General features: G+C 42.2%; 1 protein-coding gene across 1 annotated transcript in view; it reads left to right on the forward strand.

The window, feature by feature from the left end:
* The window catches only part of LOC311495062 (zinc finger protein 609-like), a 33891-nt gene extending 11117 nt beyond the window's left edge, over positions 1 to 22774 (forward strand). The window contains exons 2-9 of the mRNA XM_084554373.1: positions 2610 to 3475; positions 11814 to 12042; positions 13374 to 13461; positions 13921 to 16063; positions 17573 to 17954; positions 19010 to 19363; positions 20908 to 20986; positions 21632 to 22774. Of these exons, the coding sequence (XP_084410499.1) occupies positions 2741 to 3475; positions 11814 to 12042; positions 13374 to 13461; positions 13921 to 16063; positions 17573 to 17954; positions 19010 to 19363; positions 20908 to 20981 (4005 nt within the window). The 5' untranslated portion in view covers positions 2610 to 2740 and the 3' untranslated portion in view covers positions 20982 to 20986; positions 21632 to 22774. The remainder of the gene's footprint in view (positions 1 to 2609; positions 3476 to 11813; positions 12043 to 13373; positions 13462 to 13920; positions 16064 to 17572; positions 17955 to 19009; positions 19364 to 20907; positions 20987 to 21631) is intronic.
* Positions 22775 to 26648: the final 3874 nt, after the last annotated feature.

Consider the following 26648-nt stretch of genomic DNA (forward strand, 5'->3'; position numbering starts at 1 on the left):
CTATTCTTGTCCTCATCTTTGCCTTGTCTTAGAAGTCTATCTGCTGAACAAATTAATTTGTTTCTCTTTCCTATATGTTGTTGGCGTTCCATATTTGTTTTCAGTATTGTCTCAGTGTTGTTGGGGAATTCACTGTGTGTTTTTTCAGAGCATCTAAAGTCCTGTTATTAGACAGATTAGCTCTGTCCCCTCCTGTTTGACCACCTGGAGCCTCAGGCAGACGATAAGCATATGATAGGCAGACTGAATAGTCTGTGTTGAGACTCCTGTCAGTATGGGTTAAAGGTCGACCTGCTTGGTCTGGTCCAAAAGTAGAGCCAGCAAAGAATTCTTTTATACCACAAAATGATAAAGCTCCAACAAATGATTATACGATTATACTTCAGGAATTTTGGTCCTAGGACACAGTTTATTCTGATTGCAGAAAGTAGTTTGATATAACTTAATTAAGAATAGACATAGACATTTAAACATTATTAAGGTCCTAATTTCTCTCTGTTTGATTACTCCATCCTTTATTACTTAGATTAGTTGAGTATTTCTTCTGTTATTTGTTTTTAATTATATTGATTGATTTATATTGAAATTATATTGATTTATTTGGTCATGTTACTAAAGGATAATCTTATTTTTATGTGAAAACCTTGTCAACATATTTCAACATGAAATCTAACTTTAACCTCAACCTAGCAATCCTAGGGCTCGGTATTGTTTCTGATTTCCTGAATAGGTATGATTCAGATTCACATGCTCCCAGTTCAGTTCCATGTCAGTTCATTTAAGGATATGCTAGTTTCAAAATAATTTTATTTAAAATTAAAACTAATGTGGTCATTGGTTTCAGAGATTTGTGTTTTTTCCACAGTATTTTACCTCTAGTTGACGCATCTTGCACATTTGTGCAGCTCTTCTATATTGTCATATTGGTCATCTAGTCAACTTTCAGGCCTTATGGTGCTCTCTGGGTTGTAGCTTCCGTCATGTTTTGGATCTTCCTCACACGTAGACTAATCTTGTTGCACCGTGTCATGAGATCTATTGTGCGAATCACTCTCACGAGACCACAGAGATATTTCTAGTGCGACAATGCAGGTAATGGTTTGTATTTAAAAAAACAAACAAAAAAAAAACAATATAAAAATAAAAAAATTATGAATTGATATCAGATCTTTCGGATGAAGATCGATTTGTATCGTAAAGTCGACTTTTTAAAACATAGCCCTAAATATGGATGCCGCTATTCATAACATTGGTTCATTGGTATCATTGATTTATTTCATGTATTTACGTAGCTGATTACCCCAACACATTATTATAGACACTATTGTTGACACTTAAGGCTGCTAGTTACTTCGTGGGAAGTGAGAAATTTGTTCTTGCAGCCCTCGTTTTGGAGTTCTCGCAGCTTCTTCACGACACATCAGCCAGCCATATTTTCTCGTGTGGTGTCCGGCAACTATTCTGCGATTGGTTAGAAATGGGTTGTGGGCGTTGTTAATGCGAAAAAGCGGAAATGCTAGCGGCCATTATGTGAGCTCTCAGATGCTAATATTTGCAGTGTGACTGCTGATCTTTCCGTGGTAGAGATCGGCATACTGTGTGTGGGTGCATGCTGAATGAACCTCGTGATCTGACGGACACGGTCGTCAAAATGACTGGGTGACATCCAGCATCGTCTGTCTCCCACATCTCCCACAATGCTTAGCATGTGTGGCGTATGCTGAAGTGGGAGGGCTGTTGAGTTTTCTTGTGAAGTAAAATTACCTGGCCAGATCATAGCACTGCCCCCACAGGCTTGTACAGTAGACACTAGGCATGATGGGTGCATCACTTCATCTGCCTCTCTTCTTACCATGATGCGCAGGTTCCCCACTATCCTTCCCGTTTTTAATAATGGTTGGACAATTTTAGTAGTTTCTTCAGTCTCCTTAGGTGTTTTCTCTGCTTGATGCATGCCAATGATTTGACCCTTCTCAAACAGACGACCATCTTTTCCACGACCACGGGATGTGTCTTTCAGTATGGTTGTTTAAGAAATGAGAAGCTACTCATTGCATCAATTGGGGTTAAATAACTTGTTGAAAGATAACCGACCATGCGGTAATTATCCAAAAGGAGGCTCCTGCCTATTTGCTTAGTTAAATCCAGGTGGTGATTTTTTATTTTTTTTTTGGCCAGGCAGTGTATTTATGGAGGTATTTTTAAATGTGGTTAAACTGTCTTTTCAAGATAGGCCAAGTGTTACCCAGGGCTAACAGGGTTTTCCACGATGTGAAATGTTAAGGAAGGACAAGTCTTAAAATGACTTTATGAATATCATTTGTTATAAGCCTGCTACTCAGCCAATGGGAATTAACTGAAAAAATGCTGCAGTAAAAAAGTATTTCCAGTGACAACTTCTGAAATATGTGTAAACTCATTTGTCTTTCGTTTTAAAAATGCCATGAAGCAGCAGTGTGACAGAAATGCCTGTCCAGTGTGTGTGTGTGTGTGTGTGAACAACACAAAGAAGAGAAAACCTGTTAAATGTGTGAAGCAAAATTGCTTTTTTGTTTGTTTTGGTTTTTTGACGTGGTCTTCTTCGTCTAATCTGTTTGTCTTATTTACAGGAGGCGATGTGGGGAGCAAGGAGGAAGCGTGGGGTGCACCCCTGAGGAGGCATCCTGCGGCTGGTAGGAGCGCGGCCCTCCTGCGGCCCTCCTGTGGCCCTCCTGTGGCGCTCCGGGACGCTCCTACTAAGATGTCCCTCAGCAGCGGCCCTGCAGGCGGGAAAGGTGTGGACTCCAACGCGGTGGACGCGTATGACAGTGGTGATGAGTGGGATATCGGTGTTGGCAATCTAATTATTGACCTTGATGCCGATTTAGAGAAGGACAAACTAGAGATGTCAAGTAGTAAGGAGGGAGGGGGCATGGGTGCCCCTCCCAGCGCTGTGGCTGTTTTACCTGACAATATAAAGTTTGTTAGTCCTGTAGCTGCCACACAGGGCAAGGAGAGCAAATCTAAATCAAAGCGTAGTAAAAACTCTAAGGATAGTGTTAAGGTCCCAGTCTCAGATGGAGCGAAGAAGGAGGTTCAGGGCCGGGCACCTGGTGACCCGCCACCCCAGAACCTCAACTCTACTCCGACTAAGGGAACTGACAAGTCTAGTAAACCCTCCCGTATACTCCCTCCTGTGAAAAAGGACAAAGATGGGGTGTCTGGGAAAACTAAGAAGGAGAAAATGGATGTTGTGACCACAGGAGTGGTAAACACTGAGAAAGAGTCAGGGGCCCCTATCCTGACATTAGGGGCCCCTCGCAGTAGCCCATTTGAGGACCAACCAAACCCTGAGCTGGTCTCATCAGAGCAGCTTGGGAATATGACACTGGACTCAGGAGCAGGAATTGGCCAGAGTGTTACCATGACAACAGAGCAAGAGGAGGTGGACAACACTGATTGCCGAAATATGAAGAAAGTCCTCAGTGGTGAGAAGGTAAAAGGATGTAGTGTTTAGTTTTTTATCTAATTGAAATGTTTTAATTCTCTGTGCCTTGTTAAAGGACACACTTTGGCTCTAGTCTTTCAATAAAATGCTTTGCTTTTTTATGTTCCCTTTATTCATGTCAGTTTTGTGTGTTTGATTTGTGAAGATTAATTGTACTGCCAAAAAACGTATACCATGAGTGGGGCTTTGAATTTGAGTTCTCGAAGAGGAGATGACCATACCTAATTCTGCTGTTAACTCATGTGTCATCTGTGCTCTGTATGCAGATTGCTTAATCAGTTTAGATCCTCATTGCAAGGTTTTGGTTGCATGCTCCTAGACATACACCTGGACAGCTGTATGAAACCTGTATGGCCTTTATATCATTGTTGTGATAGCTTTGCTATTGTTGTTTTTTTAAAGTTTGTTCAAGCTCCTCAATGTTGAATTGAGTCTTTCCTGGCCAAAGAATTTTGTCTCCTATACCAATCAGAATCAGAATACTTTATTAATCCTTCAAGGAAATTGTTTTACCAAAGAATTTATACAAGTGGTGCAAAGATATCAGTGCTGTAATAAATGAGTTGTGTAGAGAATAAATTATCTTTCAGTATAGTGTAACTATGCTGTATGCACACTAGATAGATGCATAGATATCTCACTGTATGCTGTGTGGTTTATACAGTGATCAGCGATCAGGTATAACATTATGACCACCTCCTTAACATTGTGTTGGTCCCCATTTTGCTGCCAAAACAACCCTGATCCATCGAGGCATGGATTCCACTAGACCCCTAAAGATGTGCTGTGGTATCTGACACCAAGAAGTTGGCAGCAGATCATTTAAGTCCTGTAAGTTGTGAGGTGGGGCCTCTGTAGTTCGGACTTGTTTGTCCAGCACATCCCACAGATGCTCGATTGGATTGAGATCTGGGGAATTTGGATGCCGGGTCAACACCTCAAACTTGTTGCTGTGCTCCTCAAACCATTCCTTAACCCCTTTTGGTTTGTGGCAGGGTGCATTATCCTGCTGAAAGAGGCCACAGCCATCAGGGGATATTGTTTCCATGAAACGGTGTACATGATCTTTAACAATGCTTAGGCAGGTGGTACATGTCAAACATCTACATGGATGGCAGGACCCATCAGCAGAACATTGCCAAAGCATCATACTCCCTCCGCCGGCTTGCCTTCTTACCATAGTGCATCCTAGTGCTATATGTTCCCCCGGTCAGCGACTCACACGCACCTGGGCATGTATGTGATTCATTAGACCAGGCCACCTTCTTCCATTGGTCCAGTTCTGATGCTAACGTGCCCACGTCAGGGGTCAGCATGGGTATCCTGACTGGTCTCTGGATATGCAGCCCCATACTCAACAAACTGCTATGCATTATGTGTTCTGACATATTCATATCAGAACTTATGTTAACTCCTTAAGTAATTTGAGCTACAGTAGCTTTTTTGTTTTACAGTGGACCACCTTTGACGGATGAGCACTGCAGACCGGGAACACCCCATAAAAGCTGCAGTTTTGGAGATGCTCTGAGCCAGTCAGTCCCAGCCATCACAATTTGGCCCTTGTCAAATTCACTCAAATCGCTTGCCCATTTTTGCAGTTTTTACCACACCAACTTTGAGGACAAAATGTTCACTTACTGGCTATTGTATCCCGCCCACTAATAGGTGGTTATTCATTTCACAAGTCAGTGGTCATAATGTTATGTCTGATCGGTGTATATTTGGCTTTGCTGCATTGTCTAAGTTTTGCTGTGAACCAGGTCATTGGATGTGTAGAAAGTTATGTTGGGCATACACATACGTCACCGCACAGGATCTGATGTCTGATGTCACATATTGGGTGACTTTGTGTAGGTAAGTAGAGGCAGCCTCAAAAATCGCAGTCAAACTAGACCTGTAACTCTGGCTGTGTCTCGTTGGTTAATCTCCAGATAATCCCAAAGGTGCTCGGGAAAAGAGCGATTTGCTCCCTTTGATATGGCAGTTGTCTTGTGTTGATTTGTTGACTCTTGATAGACTGTGTGTTTGTGTGTGTGTGTGTGTGTGTCCTCGATCTGTGCAGTCATCTGAGTTGATGACTAGTTGTATAGCCCATGTGCAGATAGCACAGCATGCCAGGACAAACTCAGTGTTTTGTTTTTAAGCATCAGTTCGTATCGAAATGATTGTATCTCATCTCTGCAGAATTAATTGTAGGCCAAGATAGTGTCAACATATGTTTTGGCATTTTGTCACACAGAATTAAAGGGGCTAAACCCCAATAGGAGATAGACTGTAGAAAAAGGACAGTCTATGCCCCAGAGTCCCCTTCCTCCCTTTGGTCAAACTGACTGCGAGTTTGCATAGTCCGTGTCGTACTGAGAGTGGAGCCACGTTAAGGATGACCATACTTCGCTAGACACACTGGTGTTTTTGTTTGATTAATACTGTGCTTTGCTCTGCCTCCACCAGTTGCAAAGAAATGTTGTATTATACACTGCCCTTATGTTTTCATTTTTTTCTTAGTCTCACAGCCCTATGGGGCCAATTCACAGAGCAGTTATCAGTATCACCTCACAATCGTCATGATGTTGCATCCTTTAAAATAATGTTCACTACACTAACGTGTATGTTGCGTGGCTTGTGACCTATACTGCAGCCAGCCACCCACCAAGGGGGAGGGCTACTCAGGTGAGGTATATTGGCAAGTAAATGTAGGTAAATTGTGCTTGATATATAATGCTTTAAGAAAAAAAAAAAAAACGCATGCATCACAGCTTTCCATTAAACAGATTTAATTTGTTTTGTTACAAAAACAGCTGGCAGCTCATTCACAAAACAGCAGCTTCGGATTGCTTCTTAATCAGGATGATGGGTGAACAGTGTGAGTACAGGTAAAAGATGTGTAGTCGACGAGTTTTCAATTTGTAGCACAAATGTGTTTCTTGACTTTGTTGAATGCCTGCCTGTTTTTCCAGACCCATTAATCCTTCGACTTTAGTGAAGCACTCTATTATGAAGTCACCATCCGAGAAAGGTTTACAGTGTCCGGCAATGTGTTGAGGAGCTAAGAACTACCGATTGTGGTATTTTTCCTGTTTTTGTTGGCATGATTGTAGAGCTTGAGGACTAGCTGCCATTTGCTTAACTTTCTGCTCTCATTCAGCACCAGTGTAGGCCTGACATTTGGTTTCATAGTGTCGTGGCATATTATACTCTTTCATAACAGCAACAGTTTCATTGCATATCAAACACACGCACTTCTCCTTGTTTTCCGTGAAGAAATTTTCCCACTGTGTCTAAAATGATCTTGCGTTTCTTTGGTTCTGCAATTTTTAATCACCTGTGGCAAATTTCTTCTTTAATTAACCTTGTTTGGTGGAGAAGCTGCAACGTTCAAGAAACTAGCACCACCTACTGTTAAAACTAAATAGTACAATTTTCTCAAGTTATGGGCCATATTCCATGGGATGTGGTTTGAACACACCTGCAATAGGAGGAATGCGTCATGAGGTCGAGTTGGATGTGCAGGAAGGGTATTTCTGATTGGTGGGAAAATGAGATTAGAATTTAGGTTGCACCAAAACTGAAGAATAACCCGTCTGCCACACTGACACCAAAAGTGATGGGAGACGGTGTGCTTACCTTTGATACAACTTTACTCTAAAATTCTGAGAGAAATTCTTCTGAAGCTAAAATTGACCAAACTCCAATGTGGCATACTGAAGCTAATCACAAAGGTAGACTCTATGAAATAAACATTGTTAAGACAAATTAAATAATGATTCAATAGCGTCTGCCTCATTGTTGTCTTTTGATCGAAAATTCAAATGCATTAGCAGAACGGCAGTCTCAGTTTTTGCTGTCTTGCTTTTTACTGTTATTTGTACTGACAAACAATGAAGTCAGCTATAATGAACAGCTAATGACTAATCTTGCCATGTTAGGGGATGTCTGATTATGCCATCCAGCTGTTGAGGCAGCCACGCTGGATGAAAATATGTATGTGCACGGTTTTCCTTGACATCTGATGTAGTTCACACTTGTTTTTCTACAATGCAGACCTTCAGTCTCTGGAGTGTGATCTGAATGTTTTCCAGGAAACCAGAGTGAATGAGGGAAAGTTCTTTAGCTGGACAAAATAAATGAAAGCATCTCAAGCAACTAATGTCCCCCTTGACACCTTCAGTGTGCAACCAGGGTTCCTGGACGTTCACTGAGCAAAGCCAGGCACTTTTCTGAACCTGGCCACAGCTCCTCTTCAGACAGGAGAGGAGCCCAGTGGGTCATTGCAGCAAACTAGCAGCAGTTCATCAAGTGTGTAGAAATACTTCACTAAAGATGAAGGCCATTCTACTGTGACATGCAGAAGTCAGTCCTGAAATACAACAAATGTACTACTGCAATGCATACTCATATGAAAAGTCATCTGCTAATGCTAGCAGAGGAACGGTCCAAATCCTCTGGACAGGAGTCAATTAGACCTTAAGCTGCTATACACAGAAAAGAATTCGTAAATGTACCACAGTTTTTACTGACAAAATCGGTCGTAAGTCGTTTTACCCCATCCCTCATAATGTCTGCGTCATGTGCAGACTCATACCAATGTGCTGCTACATAAGTTGGCTTCAGTCAGTATCCCTCACAAACTTGAACCCTTGCTGAAGTAAAACTTCTGACTACGCTCTGACTCTGTATACTGTATATATCCCACTATGTTGTTGGCAGGGACCTTTGGCAAATAGGTATTTATCCTCTGGCTGGTAGTTAAATCCTGGTGGTATTGCATTATGGATAAGGTTATGAACATCCATAGTTTGCAGTGTACTGTATGTTTTAAAGGCTACTTCCATAAACAGGAACATGTTGTTTAGGTTGTGATTCTCACTGGTCTCGTCAGTCACCTTTATGTCATAGGTAATGTGTACATCCTGTGATGTGTTGGCCTGCTCTGTAACCTGTTCTAAAAACTGGAAATGGGGAATATTTTTGGGATGTTCTGATCAGTATTTTTGCAACAGATTGTGGGAAGTGATGTTGGCCGGTATTGATCACAGGGTTGGTCTGAAGCCGCTTCAAAACATACTTACTTTGACTAATTTCTATGTATGTAGTTCCAATAAGGGGTTAAGAATAACAATCATGTTTTTCATGTTGAACTGGACAGTTGATAAGTGGTAGTACAGCATACATATGTACAACACATAAAAGTAGAACAATTATAGTAGAATATGTTAAATTAAAAAAATGGAAAAAAGGAAAATGTGGCCAGAACACATTTGAAAATAAGTATACTGAATCCACAGAAATAAATCCAAGTAGGCCAGTAGAAGAAACAAAATAGTCTCATCTATTTACTCCTTTTAACTCCAGTAGGCTGTTTTAAGGAATCAAAAACTGTCTTCTTCTTGTCTACAATATATAATGTCTATAACCTGCTGTGCTGAAAAGTCTCTCACCATCTACATTTGTGCTTGGTGAACAGAGGTAGACTCATACTGCTTGGACCTGAAAAGGAAAAGCAGCTTCTGTCATTCTGTCAAAAAACAAGTGTCTGTCCACTTTGAATGATGACTGACTCCACCAGGTAGATGTTCATCTCTGATGATGCTTGGCAGCTGATGTCACCATACACAGCATGTAAGGAGCCACTAGTACTTTCTCTTTTCTTGCATCATCTGATCTGCTTTTCGGTCCGGCTGTTATTTAAGTGAAATATCGGCTGATGATAAATGAATGAGATTGATCCGAGCGCCGTTGGAATTCAAGATTTAAGACGTTTATTGTCGTATTCACAGCAAAGATTACACTGAGCAATGAAACTCTTCACACAACTAAAATCAACAACTAAACTAAAATAAAGGAAACAAACTTTAAGCATTGAAAATAAACAATAATGAAATAAGTGCTATGTACAAAATGGTAGAGTATAATCGGAATATAAGGTACAATTCAGTTTTGCAATACTGTCACAGTGGTAGGACATTCGGAATGTGCAAATATTGTTTACGTTGCACAAACCTGCAAAAAATATGTGCAAATGTCACATTGTCACTGATATGTGCAGATAAATGTTGAAATAGATAGATAGATAGATAGATAGATACTTTATTGATCCCGAAGGAAATTCAAGTTTTTTGAAATGTTCAGAATTGCAGTCAATCAATGATGGTTCAGTAGTCTGTTGGCCAATGGATAGGAACTGTTTTCTAGTCTGGTTGACCTTGCTCTCACACTCCTGCCGTATGGTGGAAGCTACACAAACAATGTGTATTGTGGGTGCGTGCGTTCCTTGATGATGTTTTGTGCACTCTTTGTGACTCTGGTGTTGTAAATGTCCTGTAGCAATGGGAAGACTGCTTCACAGATAAATTGTGCCTTTTAATGACACGCTCCCATATCACACTGTGGTGGAATTTGTCAGGATGCTCTCCACTGTGTATCTGTAAAAGTTGCTCCGGAGTTTGGAGGATAATCTTTTTCCTTAGAAAGAAGTGTCTATGTTGAGCCTTCTTGATGATCGGCCGCATGTTGTGAGTCCAGGTGAGTTCATTGCTGATGTGGATGCCAAGGAGTTTGAAGGACTTCACCTGCTCCACCTGAGGCCTGTTGATGTGTAGTGGAGCGTGCGGGTCTCTCCTCTTTCTCAGGTTGATAATCATCTCATTAGTCTTCTCAGCATTTAAGGAGGGATTATTTTCCTAGCACCAGGACACCATCCGAGCCACCTCTTCCCTGTAGCCTGCCTCTTCTTCGTCAGTGATAACTATAATCTTTCTTGTTGAGGGACCTTGAAAAGGAATGTGTCTTCTTTGTAATAAGTATCTCTCTAATAGACTGGAGGAAAAGGTACTTGTTTCTTAGCTTGTGGGTGTCTGAATCCGAGTTTCTTTTTTGTTTAAACACAGCAGCCAGTAATAGAGGTGTGAAACATCCCCTGTGCAACCAGAGGAAGTATTATGAACTGGCTCACATCCCTTTCTATAAGAGGAGTGTGAGAAAGAGTTGGTGGCTTCACCTGGCAGTCTTCATCAAACCGCTAAGCCCATGTTTCACCTGTGGACCACCCGCTCTGCCTACTGATCCTCAGTAAACATGGCAAATATTTACTTGTTTAACTTGTGTTATATCACAGTAGCCCAAAACAGAATGGAAAGACTACTTATACAATTCTATCTCTTTCCAGAGTTGGATATAAGCGTGCTGTGCTGTACTTATTAATTTATAAGCTTGGACCATACATTACAGATAGAACAGGTAGCATAGCTACAAAATACAATACAAATACAAAACCTTTTTATCTAGCAAATACAGACGTGTAACTTGAATTATATACTGTATTACTTTGTATTTGGACTAATTCACAAGGAGGATTAATTCCAGGAACTTCAGTTTTATTTTGCTAAATGGTAATCTATTACACACTCCACTGTACACTATGTAAATACACTGCCTGGCCAAAAAAAAAAGTCATCACCAAAAAAAGGTCACACACTAATATTTCGTTGGACCGCCTTTAGCTTTGATTACAGCATGCATTTGCTGTGGCATTTCTTCGATAAGCTTCTGCAATATCACAAGATTTATTTCCATCCAGTGTTGCATTCATTTTTCACCAAGATCTTGTATTGATGATGGGAGCGTCCACAGGATGTGCCTTTCGACATGGTTGTTTAAGAAATGAGAAGCTACTCATTGCATCAGTTGGGGTTAAATAACTTGTTTTCAGCTGAAAGATAATCACCCATGCAGTAATTATCCAATAGGAGGCTCCTACCTATTTGCTTAGCTAAATCCAGGTGGTGACTTATTTTTTTGGCCAGGCAGTCTGTGTATCAGTAAAAAGTCAGCAGAAGGCAATAATGTCAGGTAGTGTACAACAGCAACTTGAATGGGACTTATAGTTAGCTTACTTAACGTGATGGAGGCTGCATAAATGGCGGGCGAGGCACCTTCAAATGCTGTATTCTCGTGGCAGCTTGCTAGTTTTGGTAGGCTACTGTCAACAGTCTGAGATCACACCACCCCTTATCCAATCACATGACAGGGATGCACATTTTGAAAGACAGTCAGTCCGTACAAAGAGACCTTGTATTTTGAATGTCTGATAACATCTTATCATATCCAATAACATTCTAGTCCTGTCTTGTTAACAGAAAAAGCCACACATTTTGTCCTAATTTTGATATTTGTTTTAGCTCGTCAACATCTTATCTTATTCGCAGAAAAAACATGTTGAGTATTTTTCGCTGTCGTCCTTATTATCAATATTAACACTGCTTTTTATGCAATCCCATCAGTATTTGGTCAAAATGGCTCTCTCACACTGTTTCCCTTCCTCCTCCAGATGGAGTCTCCGGTCTCCGCTCCAGCTCCTCCTCCTCTACACCTCCTTGGTCCTGTTGCCAACAGCAGTGACATCTCGTCTCCCTGTGAGCAAATCATGGTTCGCATGCGGTCAGTTGCGGTGAACACAGCTGACGCTGCACTCGCAACCGAGCCAGAGTGTCTCGGACCCTGTGAGCCAGGCACCAGTGTCAACCTGGAGGGCATCGTGTGGCAAGAGACAGAGGATGGTGAGACTTACAACTACTTTCTAGAACTAACCAATGCTAATATTAGTAAGCTGTCAATACCTCAGGTTTTATTATACAGCGTCTGTTATGTTACATTGAGAACGTGAACCCACTGCAAAGATAGATTATGTTTACAGTGGCTCAGAATCATTCGCTGCCACCAACTCACTGGCAACTAATGGGAAATACTGAATAGGTTTTCTACCTATTGGTACTTAAAGCATTTTATTGTCATAGTCACACATCTACCCATTGGCTCATTATACCAGCAGGTAGAAAAGTCTAACGTTCTAAATATAATTTAATGGGTCCTGTACAGTAACATTTGGTGTATTAACAGTCATACTCCCACATTTACGCATTTGACCTAGGTGAACTGATTCCTCAACATTAGTTGGTGTTATTTTTGTATGAGTTAGTCTTTTAAACATATTTATAATTGCAGGGTCAATATTCTCCACATTTCTGAAACGGTTTTGCATCTCAAAGCTGTTTTGGCGCCATATACAGAACCTGAACTTTGTCAGCCACTGAACACCAAATAAGAATCAGACAAAACTCACTGTAATAGTCCAGACTGAAGCTGCTGTCTATTGTTTTATGGTTGAATCTTCTGCATGAGCACCTCAACAGGTGCTCATGCATAGCTGCTGTGCTACAATGGTGTGTGGTCTTACTTTTCTAAGCTTACTGGGACTCTCTTTAAAGAATTCCCACACTCAACAACGTCAACCTAGTCGTTGCAGCTCTAGCCAGATGCACACTGAGATATGCCTGTCACTTAAATCCCTTGTTAGTGGAAAATTCTGCTCAAATTTCATCTTAATTACTGATGTGACTTGACATAAGAATCTTGCAGTAACACTTTCACTGGGTTTCTTCTATTGCAGTACATGCAATATACTGTGGATATACTATACTGTATGTTCAGGTGCATCTGACGTTTACTCTTATTCAACACACAATACCGATACAGAGGCATGTGATTGGTTTTAAATTCATTGTGCAACAAAACGTTGTGCCCTAACCTACAGCTAATTGTAAAGAACTGCTCCCAGCCACTTCAAAAACAAGAAGTACTGCAACAGATTGTATGGCTCCCACGAATCCCTGATCTCAAATCATTGTGTGGATTACATAATGAGACACTGGTACAGTTTAAATCCAAGATCAGCAGATTGCTTATCGCAACCTACCTGCCAACTACCAGGAAAAGTGTGTACATGTGTACTTGGGATATTTGGTGCATTTTTGAGACCTTTATTGCATGTACCCAAAATCTTTTCACACATGTGTACATGTGTAGTTTAACTGTCTGTGTTTCTCTGTAGGAATGCTGGTTGTCAATGTCACCTGGAGGAACAAGACATATGTTGGGACCCTGCTAGACTGCACAAGACATGACTGGGCCCCACCAAGGTATATAAACAAATTTATAAAAACCTAAACAACTGGACAAGGAGATTGGCGTATTTTAAGCTAATCTAGTACATCATTCTAGGGGTTAAACAAAGGGTTCAGTCAGCTGAGGGAAACCTAGTCAGGAATGGTTAATCCATTTATATGTCACAACTTGCTGCAAACCAGCTAATGCTATTTTTCAGCAACGGAGAAGAGAAAAGGGGGAAGAGGAAAGGGGTCTTTTCTCTGGGAAAATGCGTAATATGCCTCTTTAAAGAGAGCACTTGACAAAACTATTTAAATTAGTTGGTTTCAACTTGAGATTTTTGTACCAACAGTATATGAGATAGAGAAAATACTGGAAACCATTGTGAGTGAAGAGCAAAGTGGGTCTAAACAGAGCGTCTGAAGTAATTAAACGAAATTTCTTCTTCAGTCCCTCTGCTTAAGTTCATTGATGTCTCTGTATGTTTTCAGGTTCTGTGAGTCTCCCACCAGTGATGTGGAGATGCGAAGTGGTCGTGGTCGGGGGAAAAGGATGCGTCCCAGCAGTAATACACCATTGAATGACAACAGCAATTCCTCAGACAACAAAGGCAGTAGCAGTAGCAGCAGCAAGACACGTAGTGCTGCTGCAAATAGCAAAGGTCGACGGGGAAGCCAGACGACCAGTTGTGCGGAAGATGCTAAGGCCAGCCCATCCTCAGCCAAGAGAAAGACCAAGCCTGCATCTGATATGGAACCCACCTCCAGCTCTGAGGACACCAAAGCTTCAAAGCGCATGAGAACCAACTCAACTGGTGCTGGGCCCCCACTTCTGGGAGGTAAAACTGACCCTCTTCCACCTCCACAGCTGGATCGAACCTGCCCCTCCCCTGTACTCATTGACTGCCCCCATCCCAACTGCAACAAGAAGTACAAGCATATCAATGGACTGAAATATCACCAGGCTCGTGCTCACAACGACCATGACATCCGATTGGACCAGGATGGGGACAGTGAACATGGGGACGACCCTGTCCTCCATTCTGACCCAGCCTCCTGCAATGGTGCTGCCATCTCCCCTGCCCGCTCGACTACACCAAAGGGAGCCCCCTCCCTCTCTTCTGGAAAGTTGATCTCAAAGGGGAAGAAGAAGACGGGGGAGGCCGAGCTTGAGATGACAGATGCTGGCGAGGAGGGGGCATGTTTGACTGATGAAGCCAGTAATGATGGGATGGACGACAGAAAGGCCAAAAAAGTGGGATCTGGGGGCAAACCTGATAAACTGACACAGAAAGGCTTGAAGCCAGGTCGTCCTGTGGCTCATGGCACCCCTGGAATCCCCTTGCCATACTCCCTGCAGACCTCCCCTGCTTTGGGCTCGGTGGTACAGTCCGTACCCAAGAGTCCCCAGCTGAAGAACATCCAACCTAAGCCTCCACCACTCGCTGAAGCCTCTGCCATCCCTACCATTGCCAAGGACAAGAAAAAGAAAGATAAGAAAAAGAGGGAGGGTGGGAGAGAGGGGGACAGTCCAAAGGCAATGTGTAAGACAGGGAGGCCAGAAGGGGAGGGGAAGAGCCCATATTCTGAGGCGTCGGATGCTTTGCTTAATGGTTCCACAGAAACTCAACAGAGCCGGTTGGCCAGCATCAAAGCTGAGGCCGACAAGGTGTACAGCTTCTCGGACAATGCCCCCAGCCCGTCCATTGGAGTGGCGAGCAGGATGGAGGCAGGCCTTGCTGTTCCCCTCCACCTGAACCAGAATGGAGCTGACAACACATCAGTCAAGACTAGCAGCCCCGCCTATTCTGACATCTCTGACGCAGGGGAGGACGGGGAGGGGAAGGCAGAGGGGGTGAAGGTCAAGCCAGAGCCTGACCTGGGACTCCGTGAAGGCGCGAAGAAGGCACTGTTTCCCCCTCAGGCTACCAGTAAGGAATCACCATACTACCCCAACTACGACTCTTACTACTCCCCTAGCTACTCCAACCCCAGCCCTGGAGCAGCCCCAACTCATGTCGAAGGAGCACAGGTAAAGGTTAAAAGGGAGGAAGAGTTAGAGGTGGGAGAGGAAAGCAAACTGAAGGTGGAGCCTCCAGAGGAGAGAAAGCCTGAGCCAGGACCTCAACAGCCATCAGTCATCCAGCAACGCTCCAACATGTATACCCAGCCTCTGTACTACAACCAATACTACGTCCCCCCCTACTCCTACACCCCGGATCAGGCATACCATGCCCATCTGTTGGCCACGAACCCTGCCTACCGCCAGCAGTATGAAGACAGGCAGCGCCAGGCTGACAAGAAGCCAGAGGGCAAGGAGCGTGAGATTTGTTTGAAAGAGGAGTGGAAGCAGAAATCCTCAGTGCCCCCCACTCTGTCTAGGGCTCCGAGCCTCACTGAACTGGGTTCTAAGGCTGGACTGAACCCAGCTAAGCCCAAAGAGTCCCCAGGGGCTTCAGAACAGGCCAAGTCTGTCATCATGGCAAAAGGAGAAGACCCCAAGGTTCCCGCTAGCCAGGCTGAAGGTCTGAAGATCAAGCTGAGTGAAGCAGGGGATCATGTTAAAGAGGAGGCCAAGTCTGGGATGGAATTGGGCAGGGCAGCAGGTGCAGAGCCTACAATGTGGTACAGACAGGTAACTACATTTTTATGTTGACTATCAACAGAGTGTGGTTATGTTGTGTTCCAGCTGCTCTCAGTAACAACTCCATTAAGGTTTTAATGTCTGTTCTTCAGCAGTCACGTGTTTAGTTTTATTTTAATTTTATTAAACTGTTACCAGGTAAATCCCATTGAGGTTATCTTTTCATTGTTAGGGCAGCATCATTACAACTTTTTAACAAGGCGGTACAACAAATACAATTGCCACAGTTGGGTTCACCAAATGGTGTATTCAGCTGTCGGAGGACACTGAACCATCAGACCACGTCTCTGTCATTTTTGCCGCTTCTTTTCTCTTATCACTATATCAACAAACACAGAAAACTAGTTTTAATGTATAGGAGTCAAATTGATCTTAAAATGATGTTATGTTCTTTATTTTAACTTAATTACCAATACATACACGTATTTATATGCATTCACAGTTTAGTTTCATGTTTGAAAGATGCAAAACTGCTCTAGCAAAAACAGACTTGGAAACTGTTTCCCCAGTCTCTGCAAGCTTTGACTTGCAACATGAGAGCTTCACAGGTAATATGACGTGTCTGAGTTGTGGAAATAAACACTATATTTATTCACACATCCTATTAGACCAATATGTCACTGTTTTTTGTGCCTCTTTATCCCTATTTGCATCCTAATTAGTATTACCTGGGAATGTCATGTGATTTAGACATTCCCCCCATACATCTGTGTTGTTTAGAAACTTTCACGCAGGATAAGTGTACTCTGTTTTGCTAAAATTTGTCAGAAGTAAATATAATACCTTTTACACCACTAAATTGATCAAATGTCTTGGACTGTCAGTATGTAAATCAGGTCCCTCTTTACCGATGAGACAAACATATTAATGCATCAGTAAATTAAATCCAATTTCATTAAAATGTGCTGCTGTGTATGTCATCCATCTCACCCTTTGACAGTTTGCTCTTCATGCTTTTTTGTGACATTCTCTTGAAGGTCCTGCAGTCCAAACTTTCATTTATAACAGCCGACACAGCACTGATAATTCTTGAGCAAAAAGAGAGCGTAAAGGCTGCTCAAAAACACTCCCCAAATCACAGAAATGGCGATTCAGACTGAACTGGTATTATTACAGGACCTCTCTGTTTGGAGAAATATTGTTGATAATTTGCTTTGTAATTTTTACATAGACAATTTGCATGAAATCAAGATCACAGTCAAACTCTGCAATTATTACCGTTACTTGAGGTCCCCAGGTAATACTAGTTCCATGTGAATTTAGAGAATGACCCAACATTTATCATCTGCAAGTAAACAATGCTCAAAAATGCTTTGGTGAAACGAAAAAGACCCTGATTGAGATGCTCTGTTCACCAAACAGTGGTAGCAGGGGGAGTGGTAGCAGATTGCATCCAGAAACTGTTACAAAGTTGAATCCTTTAGTTTGCATTAAAAGACTCGTCACCAGAGATCAACACAGTCAGTGGTCATCAGCTGCATTTCTTTTTCATCTCTGCAGGAGCCAGACTCGCGGTTATGGCCCTATGTCTACCCCAGCAAATACTCAGAGGCTCCCAAGTCACAGGAAGAGGACAGGTGGAAGGATGAGAGGGAGCGAGAACGAGACAGGAAAGGGAAGGAGGACCGTCCACGGCCCAAAGAGGGCCTCCAAAAAGAGGAGATGAAGGAGGGAGCTGAGGGCAGGACGCAATTGCCCCCAGAGGAACACAGAGGGGCAGGGAAGGAGGCACGCCCCACTCACATGCAGTTTCCCTCCCCCCTTGCCCAGCACCAGGGCTATATGCCCTATATGCATGGACCTTACGCCTACAGCCAGGGCTATGAACCCAGTCACCCTGGCTGCAGAGGCATTCCCTCGGTTATGATGCAGAACTACCCAGGTAAGGATCACTTCTGTTCAGGTCTTTATTTTCCCGCTGCATAAAAGCACAGAAACATGATTAATACTGAAATCATTGAATTAATTAACTGATTACTTGTTAAAAAAAAATGACAAAAAAATGAGACTTGAAACAAGGAAGAAGTTAAGAAAGCTAAGAAATACACTTACCAACAACTGTAATATTGTTTTACGTACACAGGGTATCCCTCTTCCTCTGACATTTCACACTACAAGATAAAAACTTCACTTGTGCTATCTTTGGTTTTGTTGTTGTTCTGGTGCTGGAAAAAAGGTGATAACGGTCTTGTAATAAACAAGTTCCAACATGTAAACCAACATATCAAAATGAAAAACAATTGCAGTTAAATATGTTGATCAGTGTGCCTTAAATGATAAGGTTTATGTTTGAACTTTACAGAGAGAAAGGCTTGCTGTTTCTAGTCATTATGACAAGCCAAGCCAAAGAGCTAACTCCAACCGTGTATTTAAAACCCAGACAAGACACTGTTATTGACTATCATTTGTCAAGGAAAAATTACCAATCACTAGTTCTCATATCACAAATATGAGGATTCTGCTTGTCTTCTGTTGTATACTTGGATTTTGGCATCTTGGGCTGCAGAAAACATTTTCCAATTTTTCATAATGGAAAATTAGTTTGCAGATCAACAAAGTGTTGTGTTTCTTTTTTTTGTTAGTGTTGCCATATTTTGACCGAAATATTGGTTTGATGTGTTAACAGAGATCTTTTAAATGCAGCTCAGTATGCTTTTATAACGAGTTACAAAGACACAGAAGCACTTCAGTGAAGGTGTCCTAGTGGTGACGTGTTTTTGACAAAAAGCAAACCCAAATGTGAAAGAGCAATAGGTGCAGAACCTAAAAGTTACCCAGGAAAAGAAAGTTACCCAGGAAAAGTTTAAATAGTATTGAATCTGCAGCGGGCAGCAGTTGTCAGAATCAGAGGATGGGTTTGATGGGCAAGAGTAGAAGTCTGTGTTTCTAATGATAATGTTCAGACGAGATTGAACGCTTTGAATTCTTTGTCGTCAGGCTCCTACCTGCCACCTGGTTATTCCTTCTCATATGGTGGGAAGGTTCCTGCAGGGGAGGATGGGGAGAAACCCTCCAGGTCCAGCCCGACAGTAAAACCACTGAGTGAGGCCAAAGCTCTTGACCTTCTGCAGCAGCATGCTAGCCAGTACAAAAGCAAATCCCCTTCCATCCAAGACAACAAGACCCCACATGAGCGAGACAGAGAGAGGGAGAGAGACAGGGAACGTGAGAGAGACCGGGAGAGAGACGGTGAACGGCCACGATCCTCACCTTCCCAGCGCATCCTGCCTTCCCATCATCACCTAGGATACCCGTTATTGTCAGGACAGTATGACCTGTCCTATCCCTCAGGTGAGATTTGCATGCTATGACAGTACCCCCTTATGTAGCTATTCATTCATTTTAAACATTGGAGCTCTGCTACCAATCTACTCATTCTACACCTTCTATGTAGCGAGGCTTAGAATGTTGATCTGCTTTTATGTGGATATTGGGCCAAACTACAGTTAAATTTAATGTTAGGCTTTATTACTGGAGTGGCTGCATATCCCCTATTATGATACTTGGCTAATCTACACAAGTTATTGGATACTGTATTTTTCTTAACAATGTTCATAGACCTTTGAGGTCTTCAGCTCTGCCTCTTTTGATGCCCAGCTTTATGTTATTGACGCAGTCTCAATTTACTGTCACACTGCCTTGAATGTAACATCAGCACAGAGAATACTAGTTGTCATGAGCAATCACTGAGGTTCACCACTATTCATGAACCCCCCAAGCAAGATAAAACACACTTAGCCTTGACCATGGATTATCTGGATGAAATGCAGCTATAGGAACTGAGTTCATCAAAAGGATACTTTTCCCTGCAGAAAGTGTTTCTGATGGAAACACATCTCTTGTGCCTCATTTCTCCAGCATCAAATGTGGCAAAATTGCTGTTTAGAAATGTTGGAACCGGTTATGTAGCCTCAGTAGTTCTGAAGTGCGTTTGTGCCTCTGCCTGACACAGACGCTGTAACCTACATACGTAGCTTGCGTGCCGTTTATTGTGCTGCGCTCATCAGTCTGACTCGCTCTGTAAAACGCCACACAAACACTAAATCAGCACTGTCTTTTTTTGCCAGCCAGGTTCATTTTTGTTTCTGCTTCCTGCTTTACTTTCAGCCAAAGCAACTGAAGCTTTCGCCGAAATTTCACCCAAGACAAGTCATACAAATGTGTACAAACCTCTCCTCGATGTGTTCGCTGTTAGGTTCTGTTTACGGTCTGGGCTGTCGCCGTAGCTACGGCGTCAAATTGACACAGACGCATAAACCGTGTTGTTGTGTCTGCAATGCAGGAGCTGAGGATGTTTGTATTTCTGTTTAAAGGGTAGTTTTTAACTTTCCCGATACAAGAGGACCATGTAGTAGTGTACGAGTTCGGTGGTTGGTCCAAATATAAGTGCATGTTGATTGGTTGAATACATCACTGCAGCGCTGGCAAGAGCCATTTGTAATTGTGTTAACATTTATTAAGTTGACTTTATGGATAAAGTATAAGATTGGCAATAGCTGACTAAAGTGTTGTAAAAGTCAAAGTCTGAAAACATAGTAAACGCAAAGACATAATTCATTCATTTTCTGTAACCACTTGTCCTCTGGAGGGACGCTGGGGGCGGGGCAGGGTACACCCTGGACAGGTCGCAGGGCTACACAAAGACATGGAAATTCAAAATACAATTTTAAATCACGCACAAAAGCACACACTTCACACTGAGTTAAACCAGATGATTTAAAAACAGGCAGTGTATTGGAGAGCATAACATGCAGAGGCAAGAATAGCGAAGGGCTTGTGGAGTTGAAACGTGTTAGCCATGTTGGATATTTTTGAACAATGTCTTTCTTTTCCAGGCCTCTCTTCGTCTGCCATTGTTGCCAGTCAGCAAGCATCAGCCCCATCCATGTACCCCCCCGCACGGAGGTGAGAATGGTAAGAGACATGCACTTTTCTATACTGCACTTTATTTTATTTCCAACACAACTCAAACTGTCTCTTGAACTAAGTAAGTCCACTCTTACTAAACAGATGTCTGGCCTGATCAAAAGTGCTCACTATGTTTCTGAAAAATATGTGATGCACTTGCTATCCATGATGTACTGAAATACACTTCACCTTCATCTGTTCTTCTCGTCTGCCTGTCCTAAGATTTGCTGGAGCTCATTCCAGTGTTACAATACAGCAGCACCACCTAGTGGTCATAAATCATGGTATATTTGTTTACAATGTAGAGAGGCACTATACTATAACTGCAGATGGTATGTTAATGTACACACTGAACCCTTTTGTGTGCACTTATACAGTAGATGTGTGCTCAAAATGTGCATAAAAACAAATGGAAGCACATTTATCCACAAATGCTTACATGCTCCATCTATAAGAGATAATCAACCTTTAAACCTCCAACCTCAGCAAAAAGTAGGGCCGGTTGTTTATGAAATAAAACAAGACACGTAAATGGAGAACAAAGTGTAAAGCTAACAGTAGAAGGTAACATGTGAATCTGTCTATTTAAAGTTTCATGTGCTCCTGTACAGCCGTTTTTTAAGACTGATAATGTCCCCTCACATTCTACAGGCACACCTGATTGGCTGATCACCACCCCTCTCGGTCATGTGACTGGATCACATGAAGAAGCATTTCTGTTGTAACATCAGTTTAATGGTGTTTTGTGTATGTTTGATATCTCTGCCTGGACACACAGTCGACCGATCTGCCTCTCACTGGAACGGAGCAGAGGGATTGAAGTCGTGATTCTACCGACCCTGCTCGTTCCGACTGAGCATGCAGCAGCAGTTTTGGCTCACAGACTAAAGGCAAAGTGAACCTTGTGGGTGGAGACGCAACGGGATGCTGGCGGTTGTTGGTGCTATTGTGACGTGAGGTGGAGCGGCTGTTTTGAAGACAGTTCTAGCTGCTACAGCAAGGCGGGTCTTCAATTTCGCACTGGTAGCAAGGACAGGACGGTTACATCCCATCTTTTGGAGCCAAGCCTTTAAATGCGTGTCATTTTATGGCACACAGTCGTATCACAGTTTTTTAATTTCATCCTCACATTTTGGCACCTCTGACCTCTCTGTGATCCAGCAGCTCAGGTTTGGACTCCACTGGACATCATCACACCTTAACCTTGATGTATCTCAGCTTCATGGAAAACAGAAAGAACACTATAAACAGAAGAGGACAGACCAATCAGAGGGCAGCATTTGGACTGATGCTGCATCCTCAGGCTGACTGACCAACAGGGAGGCAGTCAGGCGGCATCAGGCTCCTCCTCCTCAGTGTGTAGCTGTAATGTACTCTGTGTGTGTGTGAGAGAGAGAGTGCGTGTGTGTGTGTGTAAATACTGTACAGAGGAATTATTTTAAAGAGCCTGTTGGATGATGTTGGATTTCCTACTCTTCTTTTTGTCTGGTAGCCTCTGCCTCTGTTTTTCTACTGTTGTTGATCTGATATTAAACCTGTAGCTGGTGGAACGACGCTCAAGCTCAGTGTCTTCATTTATTACACTGCAAATACTAAGTACTGCTACGGCTGCTTGCTAGAAACTGGTGAATTAGCATTGCCCGATTTTGTTCTTTCACTGCCAGTGATAAGAAATGTTGCCATGCACACTTCTCCAGAATTCAGATTCAAAATTTAACTTTAGTCATACTGCCTATTGGACACGCATAGTAATTTACAATTTCCTCGCAGATACTCGGTAAGCATTTCAGTCCTACATAGGGAGCTTAGCATTTTGCTTTTATAGAATAATAAATAGTAATTAGTCACATAAACATTAGTAATTGGGCAAAAAAAAAAAAAAAAAGCTGTTTCAATACCTTAACTCACATGCTGGCAGCTGGGTGCATTTTTTTCACACTTTTTAGTCTTTATACACTAAACTCTGAATATATTTATTTAGAAAATAGTTAGTTGGTCGATAAGGACACACTGGTCAATTCAGTTCTGTTGTAAGTGCCAAATCATGACGTATGATTCAGAGATGTATGCAGAAGAGTAGGAAGAGAGACCATGACCCAAGACCCTAGCGTCAACATTGCACCAGCATAGTGTAGTCAGTGCATGTAAATTTCGGCATTCTTGTTACTTGCTAGACTCCCAGGTTAGATAAAAGTTTAGTTAAGAAAAAACACATCGCTTTAATAATCTGCGTTAATTTAAGGCTTTTCTTCCTTGCTAGTGCTTTACAATGTTTCTTCTTCACACGTGAAGACTGCACTACCATGCATGGTGCTTGACTTCCATTTGAAGCATCTATGATTTACTGTCTTTCCCAAGTGGAGCACGTGAAGGGGCAAATCGCTAAACCCCTCTACCCATTCTTCTCACTACTCCCACCTGGTCGCAGATGTGGATCCCTGGCCTTGAAACGTGCATGTTATGGCAGGAGTTTTGTCCCCTTTGCCATAGCAGCACTGAATAAAAAAAATGTATGACAGGAATATACGTGACTACAGACAGCTATAGGACTCTGTGCTCCTCTTGTACTTCTACAATGGTGCATTAACACCCAGGGGATACATGTAGACATTTACAGTTACAAAGAAATAAGTGGATGTTTAATGATGTTTAAATACTATCATCAATGTGGCATATACCATCTAAAACATGTCCAAGGAGAGGGGAGATGCATATCAGTCAGCCAGCTGGAAAGTAACTTTCCACAAAAACATTCTGTCATAAATTGGTGCCTCCTCTTGGTCTCTGGATTGTGCGAAGAAATCCAAGGAGATGTCATGATGAACACCACCTCTTTTAGTCTAATTGACAATTCCTTCTGATTGATTGGTCTGTTCTGATTGAGGTGGTTACAAGAGTGGAATATTTGTGTCCAGGTAAACAAAGCAGCAGTGTTCATAAGTGGGGAAAGAAAATAGGTTTAAACATACACAATCACTAGTTGAGTAGCAAAAGCACACGTTTTCCATCTGCATCCATAGCACTGCTGTGTAATATTGGGCAGATCAATACCCAGCCAAGTCTTAATTTGCAGTTATAATAAAGCCACATGCATACGATGCTAAAGGTCTTGGCTTACAGTTTCTGGGGATGATATCTCAAAAGTCAGTGTAAACCTGTTGTGAAATTGCTAACTTGCTTTGATGCATGGGGCGCTGTGGCTCAGTAGGTAGAGCGGCTTGACCACGAACCAGAGGGAGAGATGTGCGAATGGGTAGATGCGCCGGTGACTGTAAAAGTGCTTTGAGTACCAATAGGTAGAAAAACGCTATATAAAAGCAAGGCCATTTACCATTCACCGTGGTGACAGCGCAGATGTGGGCGAGCTAACTACTTGTTCCGAATTTTTTTTCATCATTGTTATTATTCCGTAGCAGGGATGTTCGAAGAAAGTTGTTTGATTAAAAACTGAAGTGTTTTGTAGTTTGAAACCATCCAAAGCATAGAGTCACATATACAGTCAGTCGGTGGATTATCTGGGTTGTGTCATCATTCGGGATTGCGCAAGCCTTGATTTGGTTGCCTATATAGCAACAAAATGCCCATTAATTAAATCTGTCCAGCTATAGCGTGTCCTGAGACGTTACACAGCATCATCGAAACACATTCATTTGATTCTTCACTTAGAAATACCAACATACTTATTTGTCTTCTCACATTATGTGCAAGGAAAAATATAATGAACAAGGAATGGACAGATTGCGACCCTCCAACAATAGCTGGCTGGCATTAGGTTATTTTTGACATTATTCCAATGGAATATTTGACCTGTAGGTCTAGATATAAGATGGTTGGATAAGATGTGCGTTAATGATTGGCCTGATCATGACTCCATGAGGCCAATAAATCTTTTTAAAGTAAATGGACAGAGAAAGACAGAGAGAGAGTTTAATTCAAAGTCAACACACACACACACACTAACAAGCGGTTTTTATTGCTTGCTTCATGCACTTTATGCTTGTGACCTTTTTGTTTATTAACCTAGTTTGGTCTCTGCGTTCTCCTTTTGTTTGAGCTGCGCACTAATTGTAACTCCCTCGCAGCAGACACGAGTGGCTTTCTTGCTACTGGTTTATTGAAGCTTCTCCTCAATCCACCGTGAAAACTAAACACACGGCGTTGATGGCGAAACAAAGTTCACTTAACATAAACTGCACGCAGAGCATGTGAAATAAACATGGCTGTATAATACCGAGGGAATAGTTTTAAGCGCTCTCCTTCTTAGTGTTCACAAAGTCCATATGACCAACATCAAAATATCACCGGAGCATACAAAGCCCGTGTCCTTCTTGCTCGCTGCTTGCTACTTGTCTTATTTTACGAGCAACTTAACGAGGCACTTTCAAAATAACATACTACTGCTACGAAATAAAATACTGCATGGTAATAAATGCAACTTACATACATTCTCAATTATGACATTGAATTAGAAAGAAAAACAAATTAGATAAAGTATCTAAACAATATGACTGCAACAACAGATACACTAATGATGATATATTGAGTATCTCTGGCCTGCAGTTGTGTGTTTCCTGTGGAGCTCTATACTACATCTGTTGTCGTGGTCTCATCAGCCTGCCCAGTCTTCATGGAATCCTGCAGTTATCCACTCCTACCTGAATGAACAATTCTCCAACCTGCCTATGATTCCTCTTACATTTTCAAACTGTCATGTAACATCATCAGTTTGTATCATAAGATTCCACATGTACACTTTAGTCAGATATGTGTATCTATGACAGATGTATGTTTATCTTGCTGTTCTCTTCTCTCTTTCTTCTGTCTGTACCCGGCTGGCCTTAGGCAGATGGGTCCCTCCATATGAGCTGGGTTCTGCTCAAGGTTTCTTCCTGTTAAAAGGGAGTTTTTCCTTGCCACCGTCGCCTTCAGGCTTGCTCTGGGGGTTTCAGGCCGGGTTTTTGTAAAGCGTCTTGAGACGATTTGTATTGTTACTGACGCTATATAAATAAAATTGAATTGAATTGAATTGAATAAGTTCAGTGACTTTTATAAGAGTAGTTTTTACTCTTATCAATGCTTCGTCTACCTGAGTGTGTCCCATTTAGTGTTAGATGGCGTCATCTAGTGGCAGACACCTCGAATTGCAAGAGTATTGTGTCATGCTTAATTTAGTGATCACTGGAGGAATTTCAGCCCATTCCTCAGTACAGAACCGTTTCTGTTCTGAGATGTCAGTTCTGAGGTGAGTTTCCTCACATGAACTGCTTGCATCAGTTCCTTCCACGACATTTCTACTGAAGTAAGGTCAGGACTTTGACTTGGCCGTTCCAAAACATTAATGTTGTTCTTCTTTATCGATTCTGCTGTAGAACGACCTCTGTGCTTGAGGTCGTTTTCTTGCTGCAATTAATTCAGAATTCACTGATCCATCAATGATGGGTAGTCATGCTGGTCCAGATGCTGCTAAACAGGCCCAGGCAAGGACATTATCACCCCCACCTTTTACAGACAGGATGAAGTTCTGATGCTGGAATGAAGTGTTGTTTCATTTCCAGACACGAGCCTCTCGTTTAAACCAAATGATTCCACTTCGATGTCACGTTTATCTGACTGCAGATGGGCAGACATTTTCTTTTTGTAGAGCAGTGTCTTTGTCCTTGCCCTTGTT

The sequence above is a fragment of the Chelon labrosus genome, assembly GCF_963514085.1.
Source record: "Chelon labrosus genome assembly, chromosome: 11".
In the NCBI taxonomy this organism is placed as follows: domain Eukaryota; kingdom Metazoa; phylum Chordata; class Actinopteri; order Mugiliformes; family Mugilidae; genus Chelon; species Chelon labrosus.